Source organism: Lepisma saccharinum, chromosome 22, assembly GCF_977018435.1.
Source record: "Lepisma saccharinum chromosome 22, izLepSacc3.1, whole genome shotgun sequence".
NCBI classification, from domain to species: Eukaryota; Metazoa; Arthropoda; class Insecta; order Zygentoma; family Lepismatidae; genus Lepisma; species Lepisma saccharinum.
The window spans coordinates 2,025,104-2,051,548 of NC_139250.1; the positions used below are offsets into that span (position 1 = coordinate 2,025,104).

Genomic DNA, 26,445 nt, shown 5'->3' on the forward strand with positions numbered 1-26,445 from the left:
GAGGATGTACGGGATATTTTACAACGTCCAGTGTCCCCACGAACCGTGCTTCGTCGTTTGGCGAACCGGGGAATTTTTCCCCGGCGCCCACTGTTGCGGATTCCTCTGACGCTAGAGCATAGGCGTTTGCGTTGAGATGCTGCCAAGACCGTCGTGCATGGATGGCGGAGTGGAATGCTGTAGTGTTATCTGATGAATCCCGCTTCTGTATACAACATCATGATGGACGTACACGCGTGTGGCGGCACCGTGGCACTAGGCTTCATGACGCCTGCATCATGCATCATCACACAGGGCCTTCATTGGGTATCATGGTATGGGGTGCCATCGCCATAGGTGTTCGTTCTCGTCTCGTACGCATTCAAGGGACATTGAACAGCCAACGGTACATCACACAAGTTCTCACCCCTGTTGCTGTCCCATTAACCCATGCACTGCATAATGCCACTTTTCAACAGGATAACGCGCGCCCCCATGTTGCAGGGAATGTCCTCGCATTTATGGAAGCTAACCACGTGCCCCTGCTTCCTTGGCCAGCACGTTCGCCGGATATGTCGCCAATTGAACATGTCTGGTCCATGGTGGGTCGCCGGCTGGCCCAACTCAGGTTTCCGGCACGTAATGTTGAAGATCTCTGGCACCGTGTGGAAGTCGCTTGGGATGCCATACCGCAAGCAGGCATCGATAGACTCATTCTGTCCATGCCTCGCCGTGTTGCAGCAGTTATTGCCGCCCGTGGAGGCTGTACACGCTACTAGCTTCTTGGGGTTATGCAACCATGTTCTACGTGTCACATGTCACACCACCGAGCTCTAACTGTAATTATTTTCTTATCTTATTATGAACTACATATTTGCCAAGTTTCGTGTTTCTATCTCATTTCCTTCTGGGTGTTGCAATTTTAAGGGCTCGGATTTTTAGGTGCTAAAAATCAGAAAAATATTTATTTTTTATGTGCTCAAAATATGGAAAATATTTACACTTTATGTACTTAAACATGGAAAATATGCATTTTTATGTGCTAAAAATGTTGAAAATTTCTGCTTAAAACAGCTCTACTCACCAGATGAAATTAGCATGTTTTGCTGAAAAATGGTGGATTACAATACACCACAACTGTCATCTTCAAATTGTCCATTACAAAGGACTGACGATTGTCTCGAAACAGTGCCTTATACTGCGAAAATGTTCGTTCTACATCACATGAAGTCAACCTCGCATACTTAAGGCATGATATTTCACTCACACTTAAATATCCAATATTGTCTTCCTGTTCACCGTCCAATACATTCGAAATGTTACACATCATTTTAAAGCCGGAATTTTTTGCCATGACATCTTGGAGTTTTCTGTGAAGCAATTGTGCGTTTGGTCCATTAAGTTTGTTGAGCTTGCTCTCCACTTCACGAACTTCTTTAACTGCTTCTGACAAAGGAATGTCCGTTGCTTCTAGTTTCTTGATCGTATTACATAGGAAACTCAAATTTGCAGAAATATAAGCCAGGTCATTTCTTAATGTAGAGTCACTCAACATACCTTGAAGAATTTCAATTGAAGAAGCATCATCTTTATTCAGTCCATTAACAACAGATGAAAATTCTTCAAAATTTTCTGCGTAGTATGCAACAGCATTAAGCCATGTTCCCCACCGCGTAACTACAGGTGTGGGTGGCAACGGTGTTTGGGGATTTTCCTTTTTGAAGATTTCAATTCTTGTTGGCGATTTCACAAACACCTTTTTTCCATTCGAAACCAATTTATCTACATTAGGATATACATTTCTGATTTCTTCACATACCCTATGCAATCCACGAACAATGCACGTAACATGACTCATTTTAGGATAACTGACTGCAAGACCTTCTGCTGCTTTCTTCATATATGCTGCAGCATCTGTGAGCAAAAGTAAAACATTGTCGAACTTCACCCCACTTGGCCACAATATCTGCATGGCTTCATTGAACAATCTAGCAATTGTAACATGATTTGTGGCACACAGTTCTTGGCACGTTAAAAGAAAATATTTACTTGAAATTGTTTCATCATTTTTCAATAACCCAACAATACATTTCCCACTTTCCTACCACTTATGCTGACCCAGATTTTTTCTTTCTCACAGATATCACGAATTTTCTGCATCGTTTCTTCGTAACACTTTGGGAGGTAACATTTCCTTAAAGTAGACTCATCTGGGGTGTCGATGTTTGTGTATTTGCCTAAAAAATTTCGCAGCTGAGGATGATTCACCTTATAAAGCGGTATGTCAGCAGAAACAAAAGCCATACACAAATCCGCACAATAACGAGAAAACTTGGATGGTTCTTGGAACGAACTTGGGATGGGGTCACCAATAAGGGATTGTTTGCTTTTCACACGCACAGCTGCAGCAATATGTTTACTGCCATTCACATGTTGGGTTACCTGAGATCGCTGTTCTGCTGTTATGGCTTTTCCACATGGCTGACAAAAGAGTAGCTTTCCATCAGTGGTAAATGTGTTCTTGAATTCTGCAACATATTGCTGCAAACGATAGCTTGGTGCAGATTTCACTTTCGGCATTTTCAAACACGCACACACTTACAGAAAACTCGCACCTTTCGAACGAAACACACTAGTGCTTCTCCCACGCAATACCACGCCAAGCAAATACTGTGGAACAATCTGTCCACTACTGAACGTTGAGCTTACGTTTTACCTCTCAGTATGGATAATTCGTTACTTCCGGACTGGATACTGTTGCCAGGTCTTGCAGAAATTTTTCCCTCTCTAAGATGAGAAAATAAATACAGCGACTATAAAAAAAAAACCTTTTGATTTTTTTCTGGGAAATCTTAAAAAGATAAGAAAATTTAAGTAGATACGAAATTTTATGTGAAATTTTTGGGACAAAACATTCATTTTATGCATTTATGAGCGAATATTAAGAAATATGTATTTACATAAAAAAAATTGGAAAATATGTTTTTTTATGTGAAATAAAATTTGATATATAGGCTCCAGTTACTATGATCGGAATTTGTAACTCACGAGGTCATATCTACTCGCAGAAAAAATATTTATTTACCTAAAAATCCGAGCCCTAGTAATAATTACCAATATCCGTGAAACTGCAATCTGTGAAGTTAAATCTGGGATGATCATTAGTATATTAAAGACGCAGTCGTATCTGGCGAGTCATAGATGGGGGCGAATATTTTGTGGGGAACAGTCATATTTAATATATTCCGAAATATTAGTCACATCTCACATGTATATTTCAAGAAATATTCAACATGTTACCAAGGTTTATTGTCTGTTTGGTTGTAAGTGACAGGGGAGTGTAAATACCATTGTTTCCTTGAATTGCTATCGAAAAAATAAATATGTAGTTACGCTCACATCTGGCCGGAGATCATATGAGAGAGATGAAAATTCAATTGAACCAAAACGTCTGGCTTTATCCTGCAATTGAGGGTAAGGGGGGGGGGGGGGTACAGGTTTGTAAGTGATCGAGGTTATTTGCCTTTGGTAGAAAAATGTATCCTCTACACGCGTGCACTTCTTTGCTTGTAATTTGGGCATCGGTTTTGCACATGTTAAGAGTTCCTCACTCGTTACGTGACGTTCTACAGACGGAAGTTATTTCGCCTAATGAAATTAATACGAATAAAGTTTTGGTAAGGATAATGGGTTACGAGGTCACAGGTCACAGATTAGAACCTTAGGACAGATATGAATGTATCTTCAAAACCAATCAAACGGAACACGAATTCAAAAAATGGAAATTTTTGCATAATCCATGGCTCTACATCCATGGAAGGGCCTTGGTCTATCTCCCGACTGCCAGTCTCCCTCCCACAATCCTACCTAGAGGTGTGGAGATCATCAACCAGTAATGGGGTGAATCGTCGGCCATTTATATAAAATTAATATAGTTAATTTACCTACGTGCAAGTTAGATCAGGAAGATGCTCATCATTAGGGAGACAAATTTATGGTAAATAAAAACTGAGGAGAGCGGTAAATAAAATGTTAGATCAGCGGTATATACTAGCGGTGGAAAAACAATTGGCACACAATTCTTCATTAGGAGAGAAAACAACATACAAAAGAGCTATAAATTGATAAACTACTTCATTTTTATATACTGTACACATTCACAAGTACTTAGCTGTCCAACCAAAAAGAAAACATCAACACAAAATCACTTCATTTCTAAATTGCATATCTCAAGCGATTTATTCATTGCATGTATTTAAAGGATATCCTTGCTGTCCAACAAATAAAATAATCACTACTGCACATACACAAACACATGTTGAAAATCACATGATGACAAACAAAATTAATTCGTGACTGAACACAAACGACACCACTGTTTCCCTTGATGTGCGGGAACAGACTAATCTTATCGCTGCTACAGCTAGCAGGTTCAATGAAACTGGAAGTTGAGTAGACATTCGGGGGAAGAAAGGAATGCAGCTTGACAGGGATCGAAGTTTTCGAACTGAGATTATGTGCATGGGAAATCCCAATTTGCAGCGTCTTCCTTATGTGATCGAAGATAAAACGATCTTCAGCTGCAAGCGTTAGGAAACTTTAGGCAAACGTTTCGTTACAAGTCGACAGTTTGCGCACACAACCTCGATTGCCGGTTTTTGCGTGTTTTCTACTTAATTTGATGATATTTTACGGTTATTTCGCGAAAAAGCCTTCATTTCGTGGAAAGCACACATTTCGCATTACTTCGCGAATAAAACTCATGTATATTTCATCATTGTGGGTGTAGTTACGTGCAGAATGTTCAAAATTGCATATTTTTTTTCACATTTCGCGATTTCGCGCATCGCGAAAATTCAATGACCCTACTCATCATGTTATTTTTCAATGTCCACTTTATACCAATCAAAGCGATATCTTACTCAAGAATGTAATAAAAAAGGAACACCACTCCATACATCCTTATCCTCTTTAATATCAGAACCAGATATAACAATTGTATTTATAATTTTTACATTTTTTCATGATATTAATGTAGATGAATAAAAACTATGTTTATTCAAGATTTGTGATTCGATGTGGCAGTGTCGCGTAAAACTTAATTCTTTGGGACACTTGATGTAGAGCTGGTGTTGCAGCTACATAAAAAAAATAATGAAAGTCACATTAAAATGATATTCTCTCGAGGGTGCCATGCAGTTACACATACTTATTAGAAAATTGGGCTTCTAAAATATGTGTAACTATTGATCTATATGTGTAACTCACCATCCGCCGCTGCGTAACGAAGCCATTTTCCATGTCATAAGGGAACTAACTTACATTCAGTACTTATGGTCACGAAAATTGAAAGAGAAAGGCACCTAATGTCTAGCATCAAAATCCCCATGCAGCGAAACGTGCAACACAAAAATTACCTAGGACCAAAATGTCCGACTTCCGGCTTTGGGCACGAGTTTACAATACCGGACCACTCTCCAATTTCTATAAAATTTCGCCTACTTACTAATTTCGGTGTCCTGATGACGTATCTGTAGTTCATATTTGGCGGTCACTTGTTAAAATTGTACATTTACGTGTAGAACTTGTTAATTAACCTTGCGATTTACCACGTTCATTGTCCATACACAGCAATTCGGAACCATCTTTCTTTCGCAATTTGTTAATACTCTTCCTTAACGCACAACAATCTTGCAACCTTGAATATTGACGTAAGACGAGGAATGCCTACGTGGTTAGGTTAGGCCTGTTAGGTGAGGTTCCATTAGCATAAATACAAAGAAAAATTAATATTTTCGCTAAGAGACGCGTTACCTTGTATTGCCTAACATGAAAAAGCTCTCTCCCGTGACGTCAGAACAAAATGTTGCTACAGTGTTGTGCGATAAGTGACACCCATTCGGGAAAAATGGCGTGTTCCGTGGAGCTGCTGTTCTTATGGTAGGGTTACGTTACGTTAAGAAAACATAGTTTATTTCGTTTTTTTATCGATTTCCATACTTGACCGCCAATTATTACATGCAGATTCGTGATTAGGAGGTCTCAATTAGTGAGTAGGCGAAATTTCATAGCAATTGAAGAGTGGTCCGGTATTGTAAACTCGTTCGCGGCTTTGATATGGAAAAGTTGGCAATACTGCTTGGAGACGAAAAGCCAAGCTTGCAGCTTTCCACATCTTAGCACCTGGAACGAAGAGAAACCAGGCTAAAGAGAGAATTTAGGGAAGAAAACGAAACGGTGAAAAAACTGAAAAGAAGAAGAAGAAGAAAACATGCAGTAATACGGTTCCAGGATTAAATTGCTTTGTTCGATTCCAGAAATAATAATAATAATAGTAAAAAGAGGCAGCAGTGCTTCGAACAAAAATGTAATCAGCACACTTCTCCCTAAAAAAAAAAAGAAGAAAAGAACGTCTATGAATGGGTGAAAAAAAGCATACCCGGCGCCTACACCACGCATAAAAGAGTGGGCGGGGCAGAGGGAGGGACACTCATCCAATTGAAGCCACGTTTTCATACACTGAAATGAATTCAATGCTGGCTTTGGATTAATTGATTTTGGATGTCTAGTTCCTCCGTCGCTGCGCAGGGCCGCTTTTTTGAGAGGGGGGAAGTGAAGGGGGGCAGAAACCGCACCAGAACGCGCTTTAAGGGCTCGGGATTGCGGGGAACGGAGTGGGGACGGCATTTGTGTTCCCTCCCTCCCACTCCCATGCTTTTCTTTCTTCGATATCCGAAATCCAAAAATTAAAATTCACATGGAAGAGAAATTGTCAGTTCGTGATGGGGCATGGTATTCGTAGTAAAAAAGTAATTGGAAACCAGATGTAATAGCCCTGCTCTCAATACAACTGTAGGAAAATATACTTCAACGTGAAAGTTTTTATTCATAATAAAACCGATTCGTTTGCATACAGATACACATCTATAATTATCATAATAATATGAAAACAAATACGGCACTAGATCAAATTAAAACTACAGATACAAAATACCAAGAGATAATGTGCAATGAAGATCCCCGTAAACATAGCTTGATTGGTTGTGTTTATTTTACTTCGCATTTCTGCCACTTCTCGCTAATCGCGAAGATGATGATGACGTGATGAAATTGATACAGGGACACTCACAAAGAACACCCATGCCCAGGCTGGGATTCGAACCCGGGACACCTGGCGTCATAGCTCCCTGTGCTGACATCTTCGTCACGGAGATCTGCTTTACCGTCTCCATGTTGATCCGTAGAAGCACCTCACACCTGTCTCCAAACTGGACCAAGCATCACCCCCAGCAAGGAATTTCCACTTCGAGAACTGAGCACTCGAACATGCATACCAGTTTGTAAGCAAGTGGGCAGGCTATTCAAAGCGCATGCGCGATCAACAGACCGAGGCGACACGCTATGGAGAACCACAAGGCACAAACAGGCACGTATCTATAGTGGAATCACAAGGAAATAAACCTGCGCAGAACCTCATCGCGCTGGAGGGTGGGGGAAAGGACAGGGGAAGGAGCCTTCAGCGCGGCTCACGTCAGTGTTGCCAGAACTATTGATTTCTCGGGAGAATTCCTTAATAAACTATTGCTATGGAACCTCCAACGCCTGCTCAAAAACACGTTTCCTGCTCATCTTACTTGAACATGGAGGGGAGAGGTAGAGTGGAACTCCACTCAGCCATGAAAAGTGCTGTTTGAACTGTGAAATTATGCCAAACGATACTCAATTGTGCTAGGACATTATTATTATTTTATTACTATTACTACATTAATATTTTTAGATGGTTGTATTTTATCCCACCCCAAAATCTATTTCTATTTTAGTTATTTTACGTCACTTTTCTGCCTCTACGGGTAAGTACGACAATATGGATGAATGAAAAACTTATGGAATGGATGAAGTGACACAAACACAGTGAAACGTCCTTGCACTGACTTTGTAGCGTGGGTAAATTATTTTATACATGTGTGTGTGTGTGTGTGTGTGTGTGTGTGTGTGTATTTCTAGCGGATGGGGAGGATAACACAAGCATTGCTATCTTGAATTATTGAGGAAGACATGCTGTCTAATTCACCAAATATATTTCACATACGTAATGCATTTTCTCATTATGGTACAGGACGCGTGCCCACCCCTAACGATAGCTGTACACCGAACACCAGCAGAAGGCGAATTAATTTGTTATTGTTAGCATTCGACTTGAAAGATTGTGGAAAATGGATGTTATCATAAAAGTACCTATTATTTCAGACGTATGAATTGATTTCAGTCACAGTAATTAACATCCATTATTATAATAAGGCTGTAGGAACGTGATAATTTCAAACTCAAGTGGTGTTTTCTGAGAGGGCAACATTATTACGGGGTAATTTACCTCGTTTACCCGCCTGATAAAAATAAATTGTTCCCCCCCCTCGCTGGAAAAAATCTGTGGACGTCCCCTTGCCCCCCAGTGCGCACGCCTATGCCGCCCCCGAGAACGTTGTTCATCCGCTACTATTAGATCATCGGATTTTGTAGCAGATCTTCTGGTTTCCCATAAAACAATCTCCAGATTTTTTCAAGTCTGACCTGGCAACACTGCTCCGAGCACCGATAACGGCAGGGTTTTATATATAAATCAAAGAAGGTAAAAGGAAACACTCACTGGACAGTAGAAAAATTCAAAATTTTCGCTAACTTTGTAGCATCATCAGTGTAAGAAGAAAGAGACGGAACCGGAAGTTATATATATATATATATATATATATATATATATATATATATATATATATATATATATATATATATATATATATATATATAATTACAAATTAAGACATAATATTACTTACAATATGTAAATTAATTAATATTGTATAATTAGTATTACATGAATGAGTAAAAAACGGCATAAGAAGAGAGATACAACAGCATGTATTCATTATCTAGCTTAGGTGTAGTTAGGTCGCCAAATTTTGTTTAAAAAGCAACTGCCATGGAAAGGAAATTAATGTAAAGTATATAATATTTATTAAACAACAAAAAGGGATGTTATATCCAGTTGCCGGAAAGTAAGGTTCCTGATTAACATGTTATGCATATTATTATAGGTAGTAGTGTGCACAAATCATCTACCCGGTGGAGGCACATAGTGGTTCGGATCCCACAATAAACTGTAGGTCCAGTCCCAATTAGCCTTACTGTATATAAATTGGGCTTAAAACACCAACTCAATCTATCAATCAAAAAAGTACAAATCATCTTTGGTGTTGTCATTGAAAGCCGTATGATCGCAATATAATTCTTGCTTCCCAGTATAGCGTAAGGTAACCAAATTTCGGATACTTAATCTTGAATGATAATATCATTACTTAAATGCAAAGAAAATAATCTGTTAACGTGTTCATATCCATTGGGTAATTTTTTATGACATTTTCAAAAATAATTATTTGTATGCAAATTTTGGACACGACAAGAAAGGTTGCCTAATTTCGGATAGGATTTCTAATTATAAATTTCAGTTTTCAATGCAAACTTTACTTCCAACCTTCACTGACGGTATTCGCATTTGAAAGTCTTCCACCCATTTTCCTCTGCTCCTGCACACATCTCGTATCCTATCCAGTCTCTTCTGCAGATGTATATTCTCGGTACGGAACCAGAGGCGTAACGGATTTTTGTCGGGGGGGGGGGCAAGTACCAGGATAAACGTACCAATAATAATAATAACTACATTAATAATGACATTATTATTATTATCACTACTAGTGGTAGTAGTAATATCAAAGATGTTATTATCCTCATAAATTACGCAAAGAGGGGGGAGAAGTCGGTGCTAAAGCATTTGCTTGGAACAAACGATTTGAAATATTTTTTCAACACCACCAATTTCACATTCGCTAATACTGGAAAACAAGTACACAAACTGTATTTTTGAATGGCACAAAATGGATGATAAATGCATTCCGAAGATAATTCTTTTTGTACATATAACATGTATAACTTTCATGTAAAACATAGGCCTATGTCTTACACATTGAGCGACATAAAATAAGAAAATACATATGCAACATGCTAACACAAAATTGTGTACGTATTCAAAGTTTATTCAATACATACATACAACACATATTATTTAAATACATTACATTACATTACATTAAAGAAAACAATTACATTGCGACCGAAGCGAGCAAGAAAATTTTTTAGATTTTAGATTTTGAAAACAATATTGATTTAATAGGGCGCAAATAATTTCACTGGGCGCCATGGAATTCTCTCTTTGACAACATTTTTTCATTTAGATCGCTCAGTATCCATGGCCGATTCCCACCGCCCCCTGGCTACGGCTCTGAATTTGACGAAAATGAGAAAAGCAGGTAACGCGACCAAGAAAATATTACGATGTGTATTTTTACTTGCATAAAATGTGAAATCGTGGGGGTAATTGCTCCTCTGTGCAACACCCCCCCCCCCCCCCCAGGTGTCCTTGGCCGTCAACGTTTGAAGCGTGAAATATTATGACAAAACTCGGGAAAAGTCAAAAACTACAGCCACAACGTAAAAACGCAACGTTCAAGGCCAGGCACAAGGATGCAACTGTTGGACAAAGGAACGTGTCACTTCGCATAATCTCCACTTTGGCGCTGCTGTTCTGGGGTGAAATATTGAGGTATCCGAAACTTGGGCACGTCACCCTAAGTTTGGCGGAAATAAATAACCCTGAATCGCTATGCAACAAATACTAAACAAGTGGCTATATTTTTATTATTTAATTTTAATTCTTGGCAAGTCATTCGGGGGGGCTTCGGAGCGCCTGAACCCCTCCCTCTTCCCCTGTCCAATCCACACGTGCAGCTTGTCGTGTCGCTTCGGAAAGGAATATCCTGCAAAATATGCTGCTAATCAAGACATTTTTTTTAGCAAAAGAAGACGAACTTTTTAACATTTGAAAAAAGCATATAGAATTTTAGCTTGGTTTGTATGTGGCTTCCACGCATAATAATGAATAAAATCGGAACAATAAGAGACCTCAAGACATGTTTTGAATATTATTTTTTGTTTTTGAAATACTGTTGTCTGCTACGAGCATATATTGTAATGAAAAGCATGTTTTAAAGCATATTGTAGATACGAGTGGTCATAAATAAAAGTTCCTCTACTCAGAGCAATGGATTGTGCTGAAAACGTGTTCTAGTAGCGGAACCGAACGAAAAAGAATAATTCAAATTTTCCTTACTATTGGAGGGGTATGGACCCCTCCATTATACCCTCGCTTACATACGTCCATGAATTTGAGTTTTCGTGTGGAAAAGGTCCTTGGAAAATAAGAATTTACTAAAAGGAGAGGTTTTGATGGGGAAATATGTCTATGATATTGATAAGTAACATCCATATTGAGAAAAAAAAAAAGCTGTAGGAATATAGGTGTTGAAGGCAGAATGTAGTGCCGAACAGTTGCAGAAAGTAATCCTCTATTTTGAGTGAAGAAATAACAAAAGTTCGCCACAAATAATCCAGATTTGGAGGGAAAACATAATCTCATTATTGTGATTTAAAATAGGGAGAAAAATGCACTTAGCAATTAGGAACTCACGTCTGTTATGAAAAACTAAATATGCTGACCAAGGCAGTAATTTATTTTATTAAAAACATAAACTAACGTAACGTTTCAACCTTCTAGCAAGGTCTTCTTCAGACTCTGTATCAAGTACAAAAGTCTTTTGTACTTGATACAGAGTCTGAAGAAGACCTTGCTAGAAGGTTGAAACGTTACGTTAGTTTATGTTTTTAATAAAATAAATTACTGCCTTGGTCAGCATATTTAGTTTTTCATAATCATGGAAACAAGGCTTAATGGAGTTATCACGTCTGTTCCATTACGAGTACTAAAAGAAGCCAAAATATATTCTTACCATTATTATTTCGAATTCCACACGCAAGAACAATGGAGACCTGAGATTATACTCTTTCACCCATTGTTGCAATATAAAGGTCCATTTCAGATGCAGCTAATAACTCCGTACATAGAATTTCCCCAATCCCATTATTGTTATTAGTCTGTTCTGACTTGCTGTTCGCAAAACGGACAAGAGCTTCGCATTGTTCGGACCAGTAACAGTCGCTGATTTGCTAACCACGCCCTCCCGTCGAGGAAATCCACCAATGAGGATGGAGAGACGGAAGCTATTTCACAGAGAGCGAGGCGGAGCATCCGTGGAATCAGAGATCGCGAGGCTGGAGAGAAGTTAGTGTCTGATCTTGTCAAGAGATGGCGGGTCCGTTCCTACCTCCGCTTCCTGGAGATTTGCTTTCCGAGTACATGTTCGGAAGAAGGCGACAGGTAAATAAAATTAATTATAATATATCTAAACGTAAAAATCATGATTGAAATTTGTACAATAGTTACATACCATGTTAAGTGACAATTACTTGACAATTTCAGTAATAATTTTATGATTTTCTTAGATATTTTACATCAATGCTCATTCATTCTCTACCGGTTTTGAAAATAGCGGATAATCTGGATGGCAGGTAAGCGGATATTCGCATGATTATCATGTGGATACCCATTTATGTGCCATCCCGAGTACGCTTATCCTTTCAAAACCGATACGCAGTTGTCATTTCTTGCAAAGTTTGGTAACAGTTTCATATACTTAGAGAAAACGGAAATGAGTTTCTCTAAGATTTCCAACGTTCGTCGAGGTATTTTCTTTCATCGTGGAATCTATTTGACCGGGAAATCATGTATTTTTCAAGAGAAATATCTCACCGACGCACAATTGCCATTGCTTTCCCTACGTGAACCAGATGCTGCATCATGGGAAACACAAAATATCCCATTTTAATGTGTCTCCGATATATGAAACTCTTACCCAAAGTTTTACATTGTAAATATCCGAACTTAAAATTATGTTTTGAAGGCAAATGTATTAGGGGACGGATAAACATATCCGGATTTCTGAAAACGGATTAAATAATATCCGATATCCGGATATGCTTCCTCCCACAATTTCATGACATGTGTAATATGTATATCCAACACTATTGTTTTCTTTTTTTATTTGGTTTATTGCACTTTGCCTTTCTGCCACTTTTGGCTAATCGTGAAGACGAGGATAAGTAATGATATGGTAAAATAGATGACGGAACACTCGCAAAGAACATCCAGGCTCCGACCGGGATTCGAACCCGGGACCCCTGGCGCTGTGCTAACCACTCCAACACTATGAATATATAGACGTGTGATTGACCTTAATTTACGGAGAGAGAGTTCGCACTATACCTACTACATACATTCAAGGCATTAAAACCGTACTTATGCACCGAAGTTATTGTAAAAAACAACCTTGTCTGTTTAGTGTAACATTATTTCGCCTTAAAATTATGATTTTCGACTTTATGCTGCGGAACGAGACGCATGTTACTAAAACGATAAAACAGCGAAATAACGTAGATGCTTTGGGAGGGGCATTTTTCTTATTACATTTTTAAATTTCTAGATATCTTAGTAGTAAAGCAAGGAAGAATTTAGAGGCGGAATCCTGGGGTCTTCTTCCAAAGACTTACCAAGCCCAAAATTAAATAAATAAATGCTTGCTTATTGTTCTATAATATGAAATTGACTGTTCTTGTCACTAATTTATGTGGTAGGAAAGCAATTTTTATACAAATTTTAGTGACCTTACACACAGAACCCAAAACGTGTCAATTGACACATATATTTTGATTTCAATAACACGTTAACGTGCATAAACTGCAAATGACGCACCTTGGAATGTATTAAAGGATATTTTTATGAGATGAAGTTCCCTGTGATGCACTAAAATGCATCAATTTGGAAGATCAGACAAGATCATTTCGAAGATAAGAAAATTACACATTTAGCTGTGTCAATTGATGCATTAAAAGTGAAAGTTTGTTATCTTCAAAATGATCTTCTCTGATCTTCCAAATTGATACATTTTAGTGCATCACACGAAACTTCATCTCATAAAAATACCCTTTAATACATTCCTATGTGTATTTTGACACTAAAAGGTGCATCATTTGCAGTTTATGCACGTTAACGTGTTATTGAAATCAAAATATATGTGTCAATTGACACGTTTTGGGTTCTGTGTGTAATTAGACATAAGCTAGATAATGAATACGTACTGTTATGAAAAACCTGCCAATTAGGCAGAAAACAATGAATGAATGAATGAATAGTTCTATTCTTATATAATTTTGTTTACCTCTTCAGGTAATAACACTAATAACAACTATTAATTGGCCAATATTATTATTATTATTGATAGACACAACCCATGATTACAAAGTTTATTTATATTATTATTACGTGTCTGACGGTACGGATCACTGCCAAAATACGTTCTAAATACGTATCCTGCCTGAAAGTTAATTAACATTGTTCCATTACAATAACAATAGCAAGTGAAATAAGTAATTTAATTCCCTTCATCTTTGTTGTTTCTACTTTACTTTTTCCTCCACCTCCACTTATTGTCTTGTTTTTCTTTCGCTCCTCCTATTAATGTTTCCTTCCTTTCATTTTAATCCCTCATTTTTCCACTCCTTGCATTTCGTATTCTGATTTACTTCCTACAGTTTTGCCTTCACTTTCTCTGTGTGTCTTTCTTCTCCCTTACTCATTCTTCTTGAAAAACTCAACATGCTGACCAAGGCAGAAATTTATTTTATTATAAAACATAAACTAAACGTAACATTTCAACCTTCTAGCAAGGTCTTTTCCAGACTCTGCACCAAGTACAAATGTAACGAGGTACAAAACAGGAGGATATATATTCACAAACATTACTCCCCTCCAGACTATTAGAAAGTTGTTCTGGAACATTCTAGCAGGTGGGGCTAAACATTTTCTTCCACATGGAACGTGGTTGTACTCTTTATCTCACGCTCTTTTTCTTTCATTCTTCTTCCTTCTTCTCTCCTCTTTCTCTCTTGTCCTTTCAACTCTTTCTAACACCTTCTTCCATTCTTTGTTTAACTTCAGTCCCCTATTCCAGTTCATTGTCTCTTCTTCACCTTTCTTCTCTATTATCTTGGACTCGTTCCATTTTCTCATTAGTACTCTCTTCTCCCTTCCTATCTGCTTACTCTCATCCCACTCTATGTCATGTCCTGTTTCTCTCATGTGTTTAAATATCGCATTTCTCTCTCTCTTAAGTCGTACATCATCCCTATGCTGTTTCAACCTGTCTTTCAATCAAAATGGAAGAAGGTGCTAGAAAGAGGAGAAAGGACAAGAGAGAAAGAGGAGAAAAGAAGGAAGAAGAATGAAGGAAAAAGAGCGTCAGATAAAGAGTACAACCACATTCGATATGGAAGAAAATGTTTAGCCCCACCTGCTAGAATGTTCCAGAACTACTACATTCTAATAGTCTGGAGGGGAGTAATTTGTGTGTATATATATATATATATATATATATATATATATATATATATATATATCGTCCTGTTTTGTACCTTGTTACATTTGTACTTGGTGCAGAGTCTGAAGAAGACCTTGCTAGAAGGTTGAAACGTTACGTTTAGTTTATGTTTTATAATAAAATAAATTTCTGCCTTGGTCAGCATATTGAGTTTTTCATATCATGGAAACAAGGCTTAATGGCAAAAAGAAACGAAGAAAACTTACTCGATATGTCGCAAATAGAGCTTATTTCCGCGAAATAAGCGAAATGCCACCTTCAGCAATGTTTCTCAATGCAGAATACCTAAGTACGAATATTCAAATTAAATGAACTAGCAAATTTCAGCCGTTTGTCCGATACGAGAAATTTACCCCTTCCTTCTTGTCTTGGTTTCTCAGAACAGACTGATTCAACTGATTTTTATTGAAAAGAAGACAAATAAAACGAGGTATGGATTTTTCGTATTTGATTTGTACTTTTGTTAATTAACGTCGCTTTCCTGCCACTTTTGGATAATAGCGACGATGAGGATATGTCATGAGCACACTCACAAACAATACCAATTTCCAGGCCGGGAATCGAACCCGAAACTTTGATTGATTTTTCCTTCAGTCGCTTGAATTATTGAACATAAAGAATAGAAATATTCGTAATTGAACCTACGTAAATGTCCATTATTCAAACCCGGGACTCACAATAACTCGTAAACATGGCATCACGTGGGCATGTCCCATTTCAACGCAAACGTAACATTATCCGCCCCCTTCTTTTTAGAAAACTTACTTGAGGTTTTGTCGCTGAAATGTAAAATATTCAACGGAATGGAACGTGTATATATGGTACATTTTTCACCTCTTATGATAAATTCGGTATTTATTCAAGCTCTGATATGTACACACAGAACCCAAAACGTGTCAATTGACACATATTTTGATTTCAATAACACGTTAACGTGCATTAACTGCAAATGATGCACCTTGGAATGTATTAAAGGGTATTTTTATGAGATGAAGTTTCGTGTGATGCACTAAAATGCATCAATTTGGAAGATCAGAGAAGATCATTTCGAAGATAACAAACTTCCACTTTTAATGCATCAATTGACACAGCTAAATGTGTAATTTTCTTATCTTCCAAATGATCTTGTCTGATCTTCCAAATTGATGCATTTTAGTGCATCACACGGAACTTCATCTCGTAAAAATACCCTTTAATACATTCCAAGGTGCATCATTTGCAGTTTATGAACGTTAACGTGTTATTGAAATCAAAATATGTGTGTCAATTGACACGTTTTGGGTTCTGTGTGTATCATGTTCCAGATTTTTTTTGTAGCTAGGCCAATTTCTCTAGTTATTTTGTATTTCAATAGCACATGCATTTGTATAGAAGATTTACATAAACATGTATCCACATACAACGACTTCAAAAAATAATTTCTACAACTAAAATTATACCAACTTCACTTATGATAAGTACTGACCAATTTTCTTCCATGTAGTACACTCAGGTAACGGCGTTTTGTAGGCTAACGACGCCCTGGCTTCTGCGCTGAAAGTCAGTACCCTCCTTTGTGGGATTTCTGTGCTATCTCATCCTGTCACTATTCATCCCCATCGTCCCGATTAGCCAAGTGGTAAAAACGCGACGCAAAATAAAGCTTTGGTTTTTGTTATTTAGCGTCACTTTTCTGCTACTTTGGTTAATCATCGCGGCAATGCGGATGAGTGCCGATATGATGAAGGGACCCCACTCCAACCAGGATATAAAAAGACGGTATAAGAATATAATAGAGATACAATAACACGTTCCTATTCATTATCTAGCTTCTGTGTGGTTAGAATCTCCAAAATTTGTATAAAAGCTACTGTCCTGGCAACGCAATTAATGACAAATAGATATACCGGGTGTCCGAATTGAAACGCCCTAATTTCAAATACTTATATTAAACATAATATACAGGCAAGAACAGTTTGGTAGGTGGTAGGTATATGGTAGCTTAGCTGTGGAAATTTTAAATAGGTAATGAATAGTAAGGAATCGTTTATTTTGTATCGTTCCAGGGTGTGAAAAGTGCAAATGACAACTAATGCTGAATAAGCGCAAACTGTGTGGTGGTACGCAGAATTGGGATCCATTATTGCAGTGCAACGACGGTTTCGTGCAGAGTATCACAGAGACCCTCCTGATGCCAAGAGAATCAAGGCGTGGAAAGCAGCGTTTGTAGAGACAGGATCTGTCGCTAAGAGGCATGGTGGTGGCCGATCACCAACATCAGAGGAAAACCTTCAGCGCATTGGAGATGCATTTGCACGAAGTCCCAAGAAATCCGTTCGTACGGCGTCACGTGAGATTGTTCTCCCAAATTTTGGGTACGAACGGATTTCTTGCAATAGGCTAATGGATCCCAATTTTGCGTACCACCACACAGTTTGCGCTTTTTCAGCATTGGTTGTCATTTGCACTTTTCACCCCCTGGAACGATACAAAATAAACGAATCCTTACTATTCATTATCATAATCCTATAGCGCAGCAGCCCAATATCGGGCCAAGGCTTACCTACCGACTGCTGGCCTCCCTCCCACGCGAGCCACCAAGGGGGCGTGGAGATCTGCAGCCAGACTAGGGGGACGGGTGGTCAGCCCGACCGACCCCCAGCCGTTGTAGGACTTCGCGACCGGATTACGCTCACTCACTCGCAGCTCCCCAATTTCCTCACGATGGTAGGTTGCCACCGGCCCTATACGTAGGCCGAATAAATTCCGACCAGATCCGGATTCGAACGTACGCCGTCCCGCAGCGAATTACTATTCATTACCTATTTAAAATTTCCACAGCTAAGCTACCATATACCACCTACCAAACTGTTCTTGCCTGTATATTATGTTTAATATAAGTATTTGAAATTAAGGCGTTTCAATTCGGACACCCTGTACATTATATGCACCATATATTAATTAGGAACTTTACTTTTCGTCACCTGTTTTTTTTTGTTTTGTTGGGAACGCCTTTCTGACAGTGACCCGCTGTTGCCACGTTTACCTACGAAGGAACTTGCGGTCAAACAGCCAATGAGGCCTAACGCTGTCCCTCTGTTTGAGCAACAAGCGGCAACCTTAGACTCCCTCCTCCCAGAAGTAGCCAGCAGGGAAACAGGATTTTGTCAAAATAATCGTTCTGCGCTGTAGAGGCCAGTTCTTATAGCTGCGTACTTTCCTTCAAAGACCTATAACTTCTATCTAATCATTGCCGCCCAATAAGTTCCTAGGAAATGAATAACAATCGATTATACAGGGTGTATCAAAATGGAGTAATACAACAATGATACTTGTTATGTATAACACCATTAAGCCTTGTTTCCATGTGCTACCTTCATTTGGTGCAAAGGTACATAAACCTTAATCTTAAAACTCAGCTAGCTTATCTACAGGGTAGGGTTCTTTGTAGACAACGAAACCAGACAGGATGCCTTCCAATGGAGACGTTTAAACGAATATATTATTTAAACACAGGATACATGGAGTAAGAATTTTACATGATAAGCTACATTCTTCTATAATTTTCTCGTTACAGTCAATTTTCATCTCAATATTCTTTTTATTATTTATTTTCTTTATTTGGATATTCTTCTATATGTACTTCCTTCGTAGTGGGCAGATCTGGATCGGGTCTTCCTTCTCAATGGGCGGTCTGGACTTCCCTCTTAATGGACGTTCTGGGTCGGGACTTCCTTCTTGATGGACGGCCTGGATCGGAACTTCCTTCTCAATGGACGGTCTGGATCTAGACTTCCTTCTTAATATGGAAGATATGGACTTCCTTCTCAATGGACGTTCTGGATCGGGACTTCCTTCTTATCTTCTTTGTAAACTTCCCTCTGGATTTCAATTTAGGTTTTGACTATTTAACGAATGCCTTTATCCTTTTCCAACTTTTTCCTCCAAGCTTTGGGAATAATACTAATATCCTCCCTTGGGGCTTCGATCGGAACGCGCCACCACTAACTAGGTACAACAGAGTGTATACTTGGTGCAGCCGATTGACATGCGCATCCAAGTAGGTGCTACAGTTAAACTGCGCAACCAAAAAGTGCTGTGGGGCGTCGATCGGAACGCGCTCGCCACTGATGTAAACAAAATTTCCGCGACGGGAATGGTAAATCAACCAAACAGATGCAATATCTGTTCAAAGACACAAACTTGTATCAGTGCTTTGACTTCCTTAATTTTCATATTAACTTACATGTGATCACTGATTTGATTTATAAAATATATATATTAATTTACTTCTTTCATATTTATTCTTTGTCTTCTTATAATATATTCTATTGTTTTTCATCTTTCCAATTTGCTTTGTTCTTATTTATAAAGTTATTCACATATATTATGCCAATTCTTAACCTTGCACGCCTGGTGCTGCCATCTCTATTCTTCTTTGGCAAACTATTTACATTACTTGGTCCCATTGGGTACGTAACACAATATTCCCCCCGTTGGCCATAAAAAATTTTCATCGTAAAAATATGAAGATAGAAAATTTTTTCTTCTTCCTAAATTTCTTCTTTTCTTCATCTATTCTTCAATCTTCATCAATTTTCATGTTGGATTCACAAAACTCACTATGTATACACAGCTCTTCTTTTCACAAACTATATTTAGCATTCGCAGCATCTTCGTCTGGCTTCTATTTTATTGCTTTCTTTTCAGGAACTGGGACGTCTTTATTCTTTTATTTCTCCTGAGATTTTTATAGTTTCTGTAACTCTCAACTCTTTCCTTGTTGGCAGATATCAGACTTTTTCTGTACATGACAAACATATATTAAGGATGGTCAAAGCTCTTCACAAATGAATTACTACGTTTCAAATAGCACATTTTTCGCTTCTTCTGTCCCTACTTCGTGGACATTTTTGCGTGCATCATCTTCATCTCGTGTATCATTGACATATGCATTATAACTATCTTTCATTTTCACTATTCATTTCTATAACTCATATGTTATTCTTCGTCTTAGACACAAGATTCTCAATTTTAATGCACATTTTCATTTTTCCTCTTCGCAATTTCTTTTTCATAGGAACGAGTAGCATATTCATTTATATCAATTATCTTCTCGCCTTCCTTCCGTTAACGTAGATCATGTCCAGCCTACTCCTCTCAAAACGTTGTTCCACCATTGGCATTACACATCCAGCCTTTTGGTAAGGTTGAGTCGTCAGTGAAACTTATTCCTTGGAGATTCAAAATTTCCATCAACAGTTCCTATGATATTACGTTCCCTTTTCTAATGCAATGATTAATCTTATTCTTATCTTTGTCCGATGTCTTCAAGTGAGCTTGTGAGTCTCTTATCTGAATAATCTTTTGGCCTCTATTTAACTTCTCAACATATACTTTCTTCTTCGAACAAAATTTCTGTTTTATCTATATAGATTCTTTCATGAACTATATTTTCTTCTATTTACAAATATGTACATATAGATTACTTCTATTTACAGTTTGACGACATCGCTATATTTTCATCTGTTTGTCATTATATCTTGTGGGTTTCGGTGATGATCTTCCTGCAATCTTTCCGGAAACCTTCTCTCGTCGTTAAAGTCTACATTTCTTGGGCCATTGTCTTCCCGTAGTCTGTCTTGGAATCTTCTTCCGTCATTACAATGATTTCTGGCTAATTCTATGGCTTCGTCTCTTTCTACATCCGAAAGTGCATTTCTTCTTTCCATTTCTTCATTGGGCACACTTACTCGGTATTCTCTTTCGTTCTGTTCATATATGTTCCTCCATCGCTGATTTCCTCCTCTTCCGTATCTTCGGAAATTATTTAGGCCTCTCACGTTTCTCCAATTTCCTCGATATCTATCATCGTTTCTCTCTCTTTCTTCCACAGAGTCTATGTTTCTTTCATATCTTCCATTGTTTCTTCCTACGTCTCTTCTTTCTGCACTTGGTCTCTGGTTTCTAACTTCTATTCTTCTTACATCAAATTCCTGTCTCCGGAACTTTGGTTTTGAGCGCCCTTCTTCTTCTCAATGTTGCCTCTTTCCATAGAATCTTCCTTCCTTATCGTTCCAGGAATTCTGAGTTTTTGTTAGCACATCTTCGGTTCTTAGATATTCAATCAAATCATCAACTGCTTTTATCTTAACTGCTGCTATAGCTCTCTGTATTCTTAATGGCAATGTTTGGACAACTTGTTTAACCAACTCCTCTTCACTGCATCCTTCCTTTAGGTTTTTGAAGCTTCTAAGAGTCTCCCATGTATGTTCTTCCAGGCTATCGACTTTTGACCAATCTACATATCTTCTTTTTAATGCTTCTAGCTGCCTTTCCTTTATGTCTTCACTGCAGTAGTAATTCAGGAATTTTCGGCTGAACTCCTTAAAATTTCTGAATTTGTGCTGATTTAGTTGATACCATCCTGCTGCCGACTGTTCAAAACATGTCTCTATGACGTTCAAAATCATTCCTTCGGGGATCCTCATAAGTCTGACATTTGTTGTTAGTTCCCTTAAAAACTTTCTGGGACATTTAACAGATATATTCCCATTGAATTTTGGAAGATGCTGCAATTCTAGTGGCCTAGGTATCCTGGTCCTATAGTTCTCGTCTCTCGGGAATTCATTTTCCAATATGTCTAAGAGCCTTTCATTATTACTTCCATCTTCGCTATTCTTCCATTTCCTTTTCTTGTGACCTCCCGCTATTCTATATCTCTTATGCTTCTCTTCTTCCTCCGTCATCGATTCATCGCTTGAACTCTCTTCTCTCAGCTTTTTCTTAACCTTCGTTTCTTCACTTTCTCGAAACCTAGGATTTATGTTTCCTTCTTTGATGAATAGCTTTCCTAACTTTCTTTCCACTTCTTCTACTTTCTTTTCTGTCTTCTCTATCTTTGACACTGCCCCATTTAATTTTCTGTCTAATTCCTTTCCTTTCTTATCTGCTGCATTAATTTTATTTTGATTTTCCGCAATGTCCTTCTCCATACTGCTAGTTTTTTCTTGAACTTCTTGCAGTTCCCGCGTACTTACTTCTCTCAGTTTTAGAACTTCCTTTTCCATTCTATTGCGTGTTTCCCAGCTTCTATCTTCCATTAGGACCTTTGCTTCCTCTATCTTGCTTTCATTTGCATCTACTCTAGAAGATACTGCTTCTATTTGCGATTTATTTTCAACAATTTTTCTTTCCATACTGTCGGTTCTGTGTATATTCTCCTCTCTAAGTTTTGAAACTTCTTCCTCGATCTTCCTATTTATATCCACGCTTTTGTTTTCAATTAGCAGTGTTGTTTCTTCTATCTTCTTTTCCAATGATCTTCTATTTTCTTCACATGTCTCGGTTATTTTCTCGTACATTTTCTTGCTTTCATTTCTTACTTCTTCTAACTTTTCTTTCACTTCCTTGTTATTTTCTTCCATTCTCTGTGCGTTAACTTCCATTTGCATTGACATCTTTTGAAACAATTCTATTAAGTTTATTTCTTCTGTCTTCTTTTGTTTTTCTTTCAACTTTTCTTTCTTGCTGTTCTTACATACGTATCCTTCTTCCCTTTCGCTTATTGATATATATTTTTCCTTCCTTATTCCTTCGCACATCCAGTGTCTAATTTCCTTACATGTCGTACAAATAATAATTTCTTCTTTGTTTCCTTCCTCTCCGCAACAAATGAAAGTTTCCCTTTTTTCTCCGTCTTCCTTCATTGTAGCTTCTCCATTCTCATTTCCATCTTTATCCTTTTCCTCCATTTTCAATTATTCTTTCTCTCTTCGCTGTCTGGTTCCTAATTCTCTAGCCCCAAAAGTTGGTCGCCATTTATTTATGCTACCTTCATTTGGTGCAAAGGTACATAAACCTTAATCTTAAAACTCAGCTAGCTTATCTACAGGGTAGGGTTCTTTGTAGACAACGAAACCAGACAGGATGCCTTCCAATGGAGACGTTTAAACGAATATATTATTTAAACACAGGATACATGGAGTAAGAATTTTACATGATAAGCTACATTCTTCTATAATTTTCTCGTTACAGTCAATTTTCATCTCAATATTCTTTTTATTATTTATTTTCTTTATTTGGATATTCTTCTATATGTACTTCCTTCGTAGTGGGCAGATCTGGATCGGGACTTCCTTCTCAATGGGCGGTCTGGACTTCCCTCTTAATGGACGTTCTGGGTCGGGACTTCCTTCTTGATGGACGGCCTGGATCGGAACTTCCTTCTCAATGGACGGTCTGGATCTAGACTTCCTTCTTAATATGGAAGATATGGACTTCCTTCTCAATGGACGTTCTGGATCGGGACTTCCTTCTTATCTTCTTTGTAAACTTCCCTCTGGATTTCAATTTAGGTTTTGACTATTTAACGAATGCCTTTATCCTTTTCCAACTTTTTCCTCCAAGCTTTGGGAATAATACTAATATCCTCCCTTGGGGCTTCGATCGGAACGCGCCACCACTAACTAGGTACAACAGAGTGTATACTTGGTGCAGCCGATTGACATGCGCATCCAAGTAGGTGCTACAGTTAAACTGCGCAACCAAAAAGTGCTGTGGGGCGTCGATCGGAACGCGCTCGCCACTGATGTAAACAAAATTTCCGCGACGGGAATGGTAAATCAACCAAACAGATGCAATATCTGTTCAAAGACACAAACTTGTATCAGTGCTTTGACTTCCTTAATTTTCATATTAACTTACATGTGATCACTGATTTGATTTATAAAATATATATATTAATTTACTTCTTTCATATTTATTCTTTGTCTTCTTATAATATATTCTATTGTTTTTCATCTTTCCAATTTGCTTTGTTCTTATTTATAAAGTTATTCACATATATTATGCCAATTCTTAACCTTGCACGCCTGGTGCTGCCATCTCTATTCTTCTTTGGCAAACTATTTACATTACTTGGTCCCATTGGGTACGTAACACAATATTCCCCCCGTTGGCCATAAAAAATTTTCATCGTAAAAATATGAAGATAGAAAATTTTTTCTTCTTCCTAAATTTCTTCTTTTCTTCATCTATTCTTCAATCTTCATCAATTTTCATGTTGGATTCACAAAACTCACTATGTATACACAGCTCTTCTTTTCACAAACTATATTTAGCATTCGCAGCATCTTCGTCTGGCTTCTATTTTATTGCTTTCTTTTCAGGAACTGGGACGTCTTTATTCTTTTATTTCTCCTGAGATTTTTATAGTTTCTGTAACTCTCAACTCTTTCCTTGTTGGCAGATATCAGACTTTTTCTGTACATGACAAACATATATTAAGGATGGTCAAAGCTCTTCACAAATGAATTACTACGTTTCAAATAGCACATTTTTCGCTTCTTCTGTCCCTACTTCGTGGACATTTTTGCGTGCATCATCTTCATCTCGTGTATCATTGACATATGCATTATAACTATCTTTCATTTTCACTATTCATTTCTATAACTCATATGTTATTCTTCGTCTTAGACACAAGATTCTCAATTTTAATGCACATTTTCATTTTTCCTCTTCGCAATTTCTTTTTCATAGGAACGAGTAGCATATTCATTTATATCAATTATCTTCTCGCCTTCCTTCCGTTAACGTAGATCATGTCCAGCCTACTCCTCTCAAAACGTTGTTCCACCATTGGCATTACACATCCAGCCTTTTGGTAAGGTTGAGTCGTCAGTGAAACTTATTCCTTGGAGATTCAAAATTTCCATCAACAGTTCCTATGATATTACGTTCCCTTTTCTAATGCAATGATTAATCTTATTCTTATCTTTGTCCGATGTCTTCAAGTGAGCTTGTGAGTCTCTTATCTGAATAATCTTTTGGCCTCTATTTAACTTCTCAACATATACTTTCTTCTTCGAACAAAATTTCTGTTTTATCTATATAGATTCTTTCATGAACTATATTTTCTTCTATTTACAAATATGTACATATAGATTACTTCTATTTACAGTTTGACGACATCGCTATATTTTCATCTGTTTGTCATTATATCTTGTGGGTTTCGGTGATGATCTTCCTGCAATCTTTCCGGAAACCTTCTCTCGTCGTTAAAGTCTACATTTCTTGGGCCATTGTCTTCCCGTAGTCTGTCTTGGAATCTTCTTCCGTCATTACAATGATTTCTGGCTAATTCTATGGCTTCGTCTCTTTCTACATCCGAAAGTGCATTTCTTCTTTCCATTTCTTCATTGGGCACACTTACTCGGTATTCTCTTTCGTTCTGTTCATATATGTTCCTCCATCGCTGATTTCCTCCTCTTCCGTATCTTCGGAAATTATTTAGGCCTCTCACGTTTCTCCAATTTCCTCGATATCTATCATCGTTTCTCTCTCTTTCTTCCACAGAGTCTATGTTTCTTTCATATCTTCCATTGTTTCTTCCTACGTCTCTTCTTTCTGCACTTGGTCTCTGGTTTCTAACTTCTATTCTTCTTACATCAAATTCCTGTCTCCGGAACTTTGGTTTTGAGCGCCCTTCTTCTTCTCAATGTTGCCTCTTTCCATAGAATCTTCCTTCCTTATCGTTCCAGGAATTCTGAGTTTTTGTTAGCACATCTTCGGTTCTTAGATATTCAATCAAATCATCAACTGCTTTTATCTTAACTGCTGCTATAGCTCTCTGTATTCTTAATGGCAATGTTTGGACAACTTGTTTAACCAACTCCTCTTCACTGCATCCTTCCTTTAGGTTTTTGAAGCTTCTAAGAGTCTCCCATGTATGTTCTTCCAGGCTATCGACTTTTGACCAATCTACATATCTTCTTTTTAATGCTTCTAGCTGCCTTTCCTTTATGTCTTCACTGCAGTAGTAATTCAGGAATTTTCGGCTGAACTCCTTAAAATTTCTGAATTTGTGCTGATTTAGTTGATACCATCCTGCTGCCGACTGTTCAAAACATGTCTCTATGACGTTCAAAATCATTCCTTCGGGGATCCTCATAAGTCTGACATTTGTTGTTAGTTCCCTTAAAAACTTTCTGGGACATTTAACAGATATATTCCCATTGAATTTTGGAAGATGCTGCAATTCTAGTGGCCT

General features: G+C 37.9%; 1 protein-coding gene across 1 annotated transcript in view; it reads left to right on the top strand.

The window, feature by feature from the left end:
* The first annotated feature begins 12,229 nt into the window (after positions 1-12,229).
* LOC146004588 (uncharacterized) overlaps positions 12,230-26,445 on the top strand; it is a 39,350-nt gene continuing 25,134 nt past the window's right edge. The window contains exons 1-2 of the mRNA XM_083143456.1: positions 12,230-12,301; positions 14,395-14,397. Coding sequence (XP_082999582.1) covers positions 12,230-12,301; positions 14,395-14,397 — 75 coding nt within the window. The remainder of the gene's footprint in view (positions 12,302-14,394; positions 14,398-26,445) is intronic.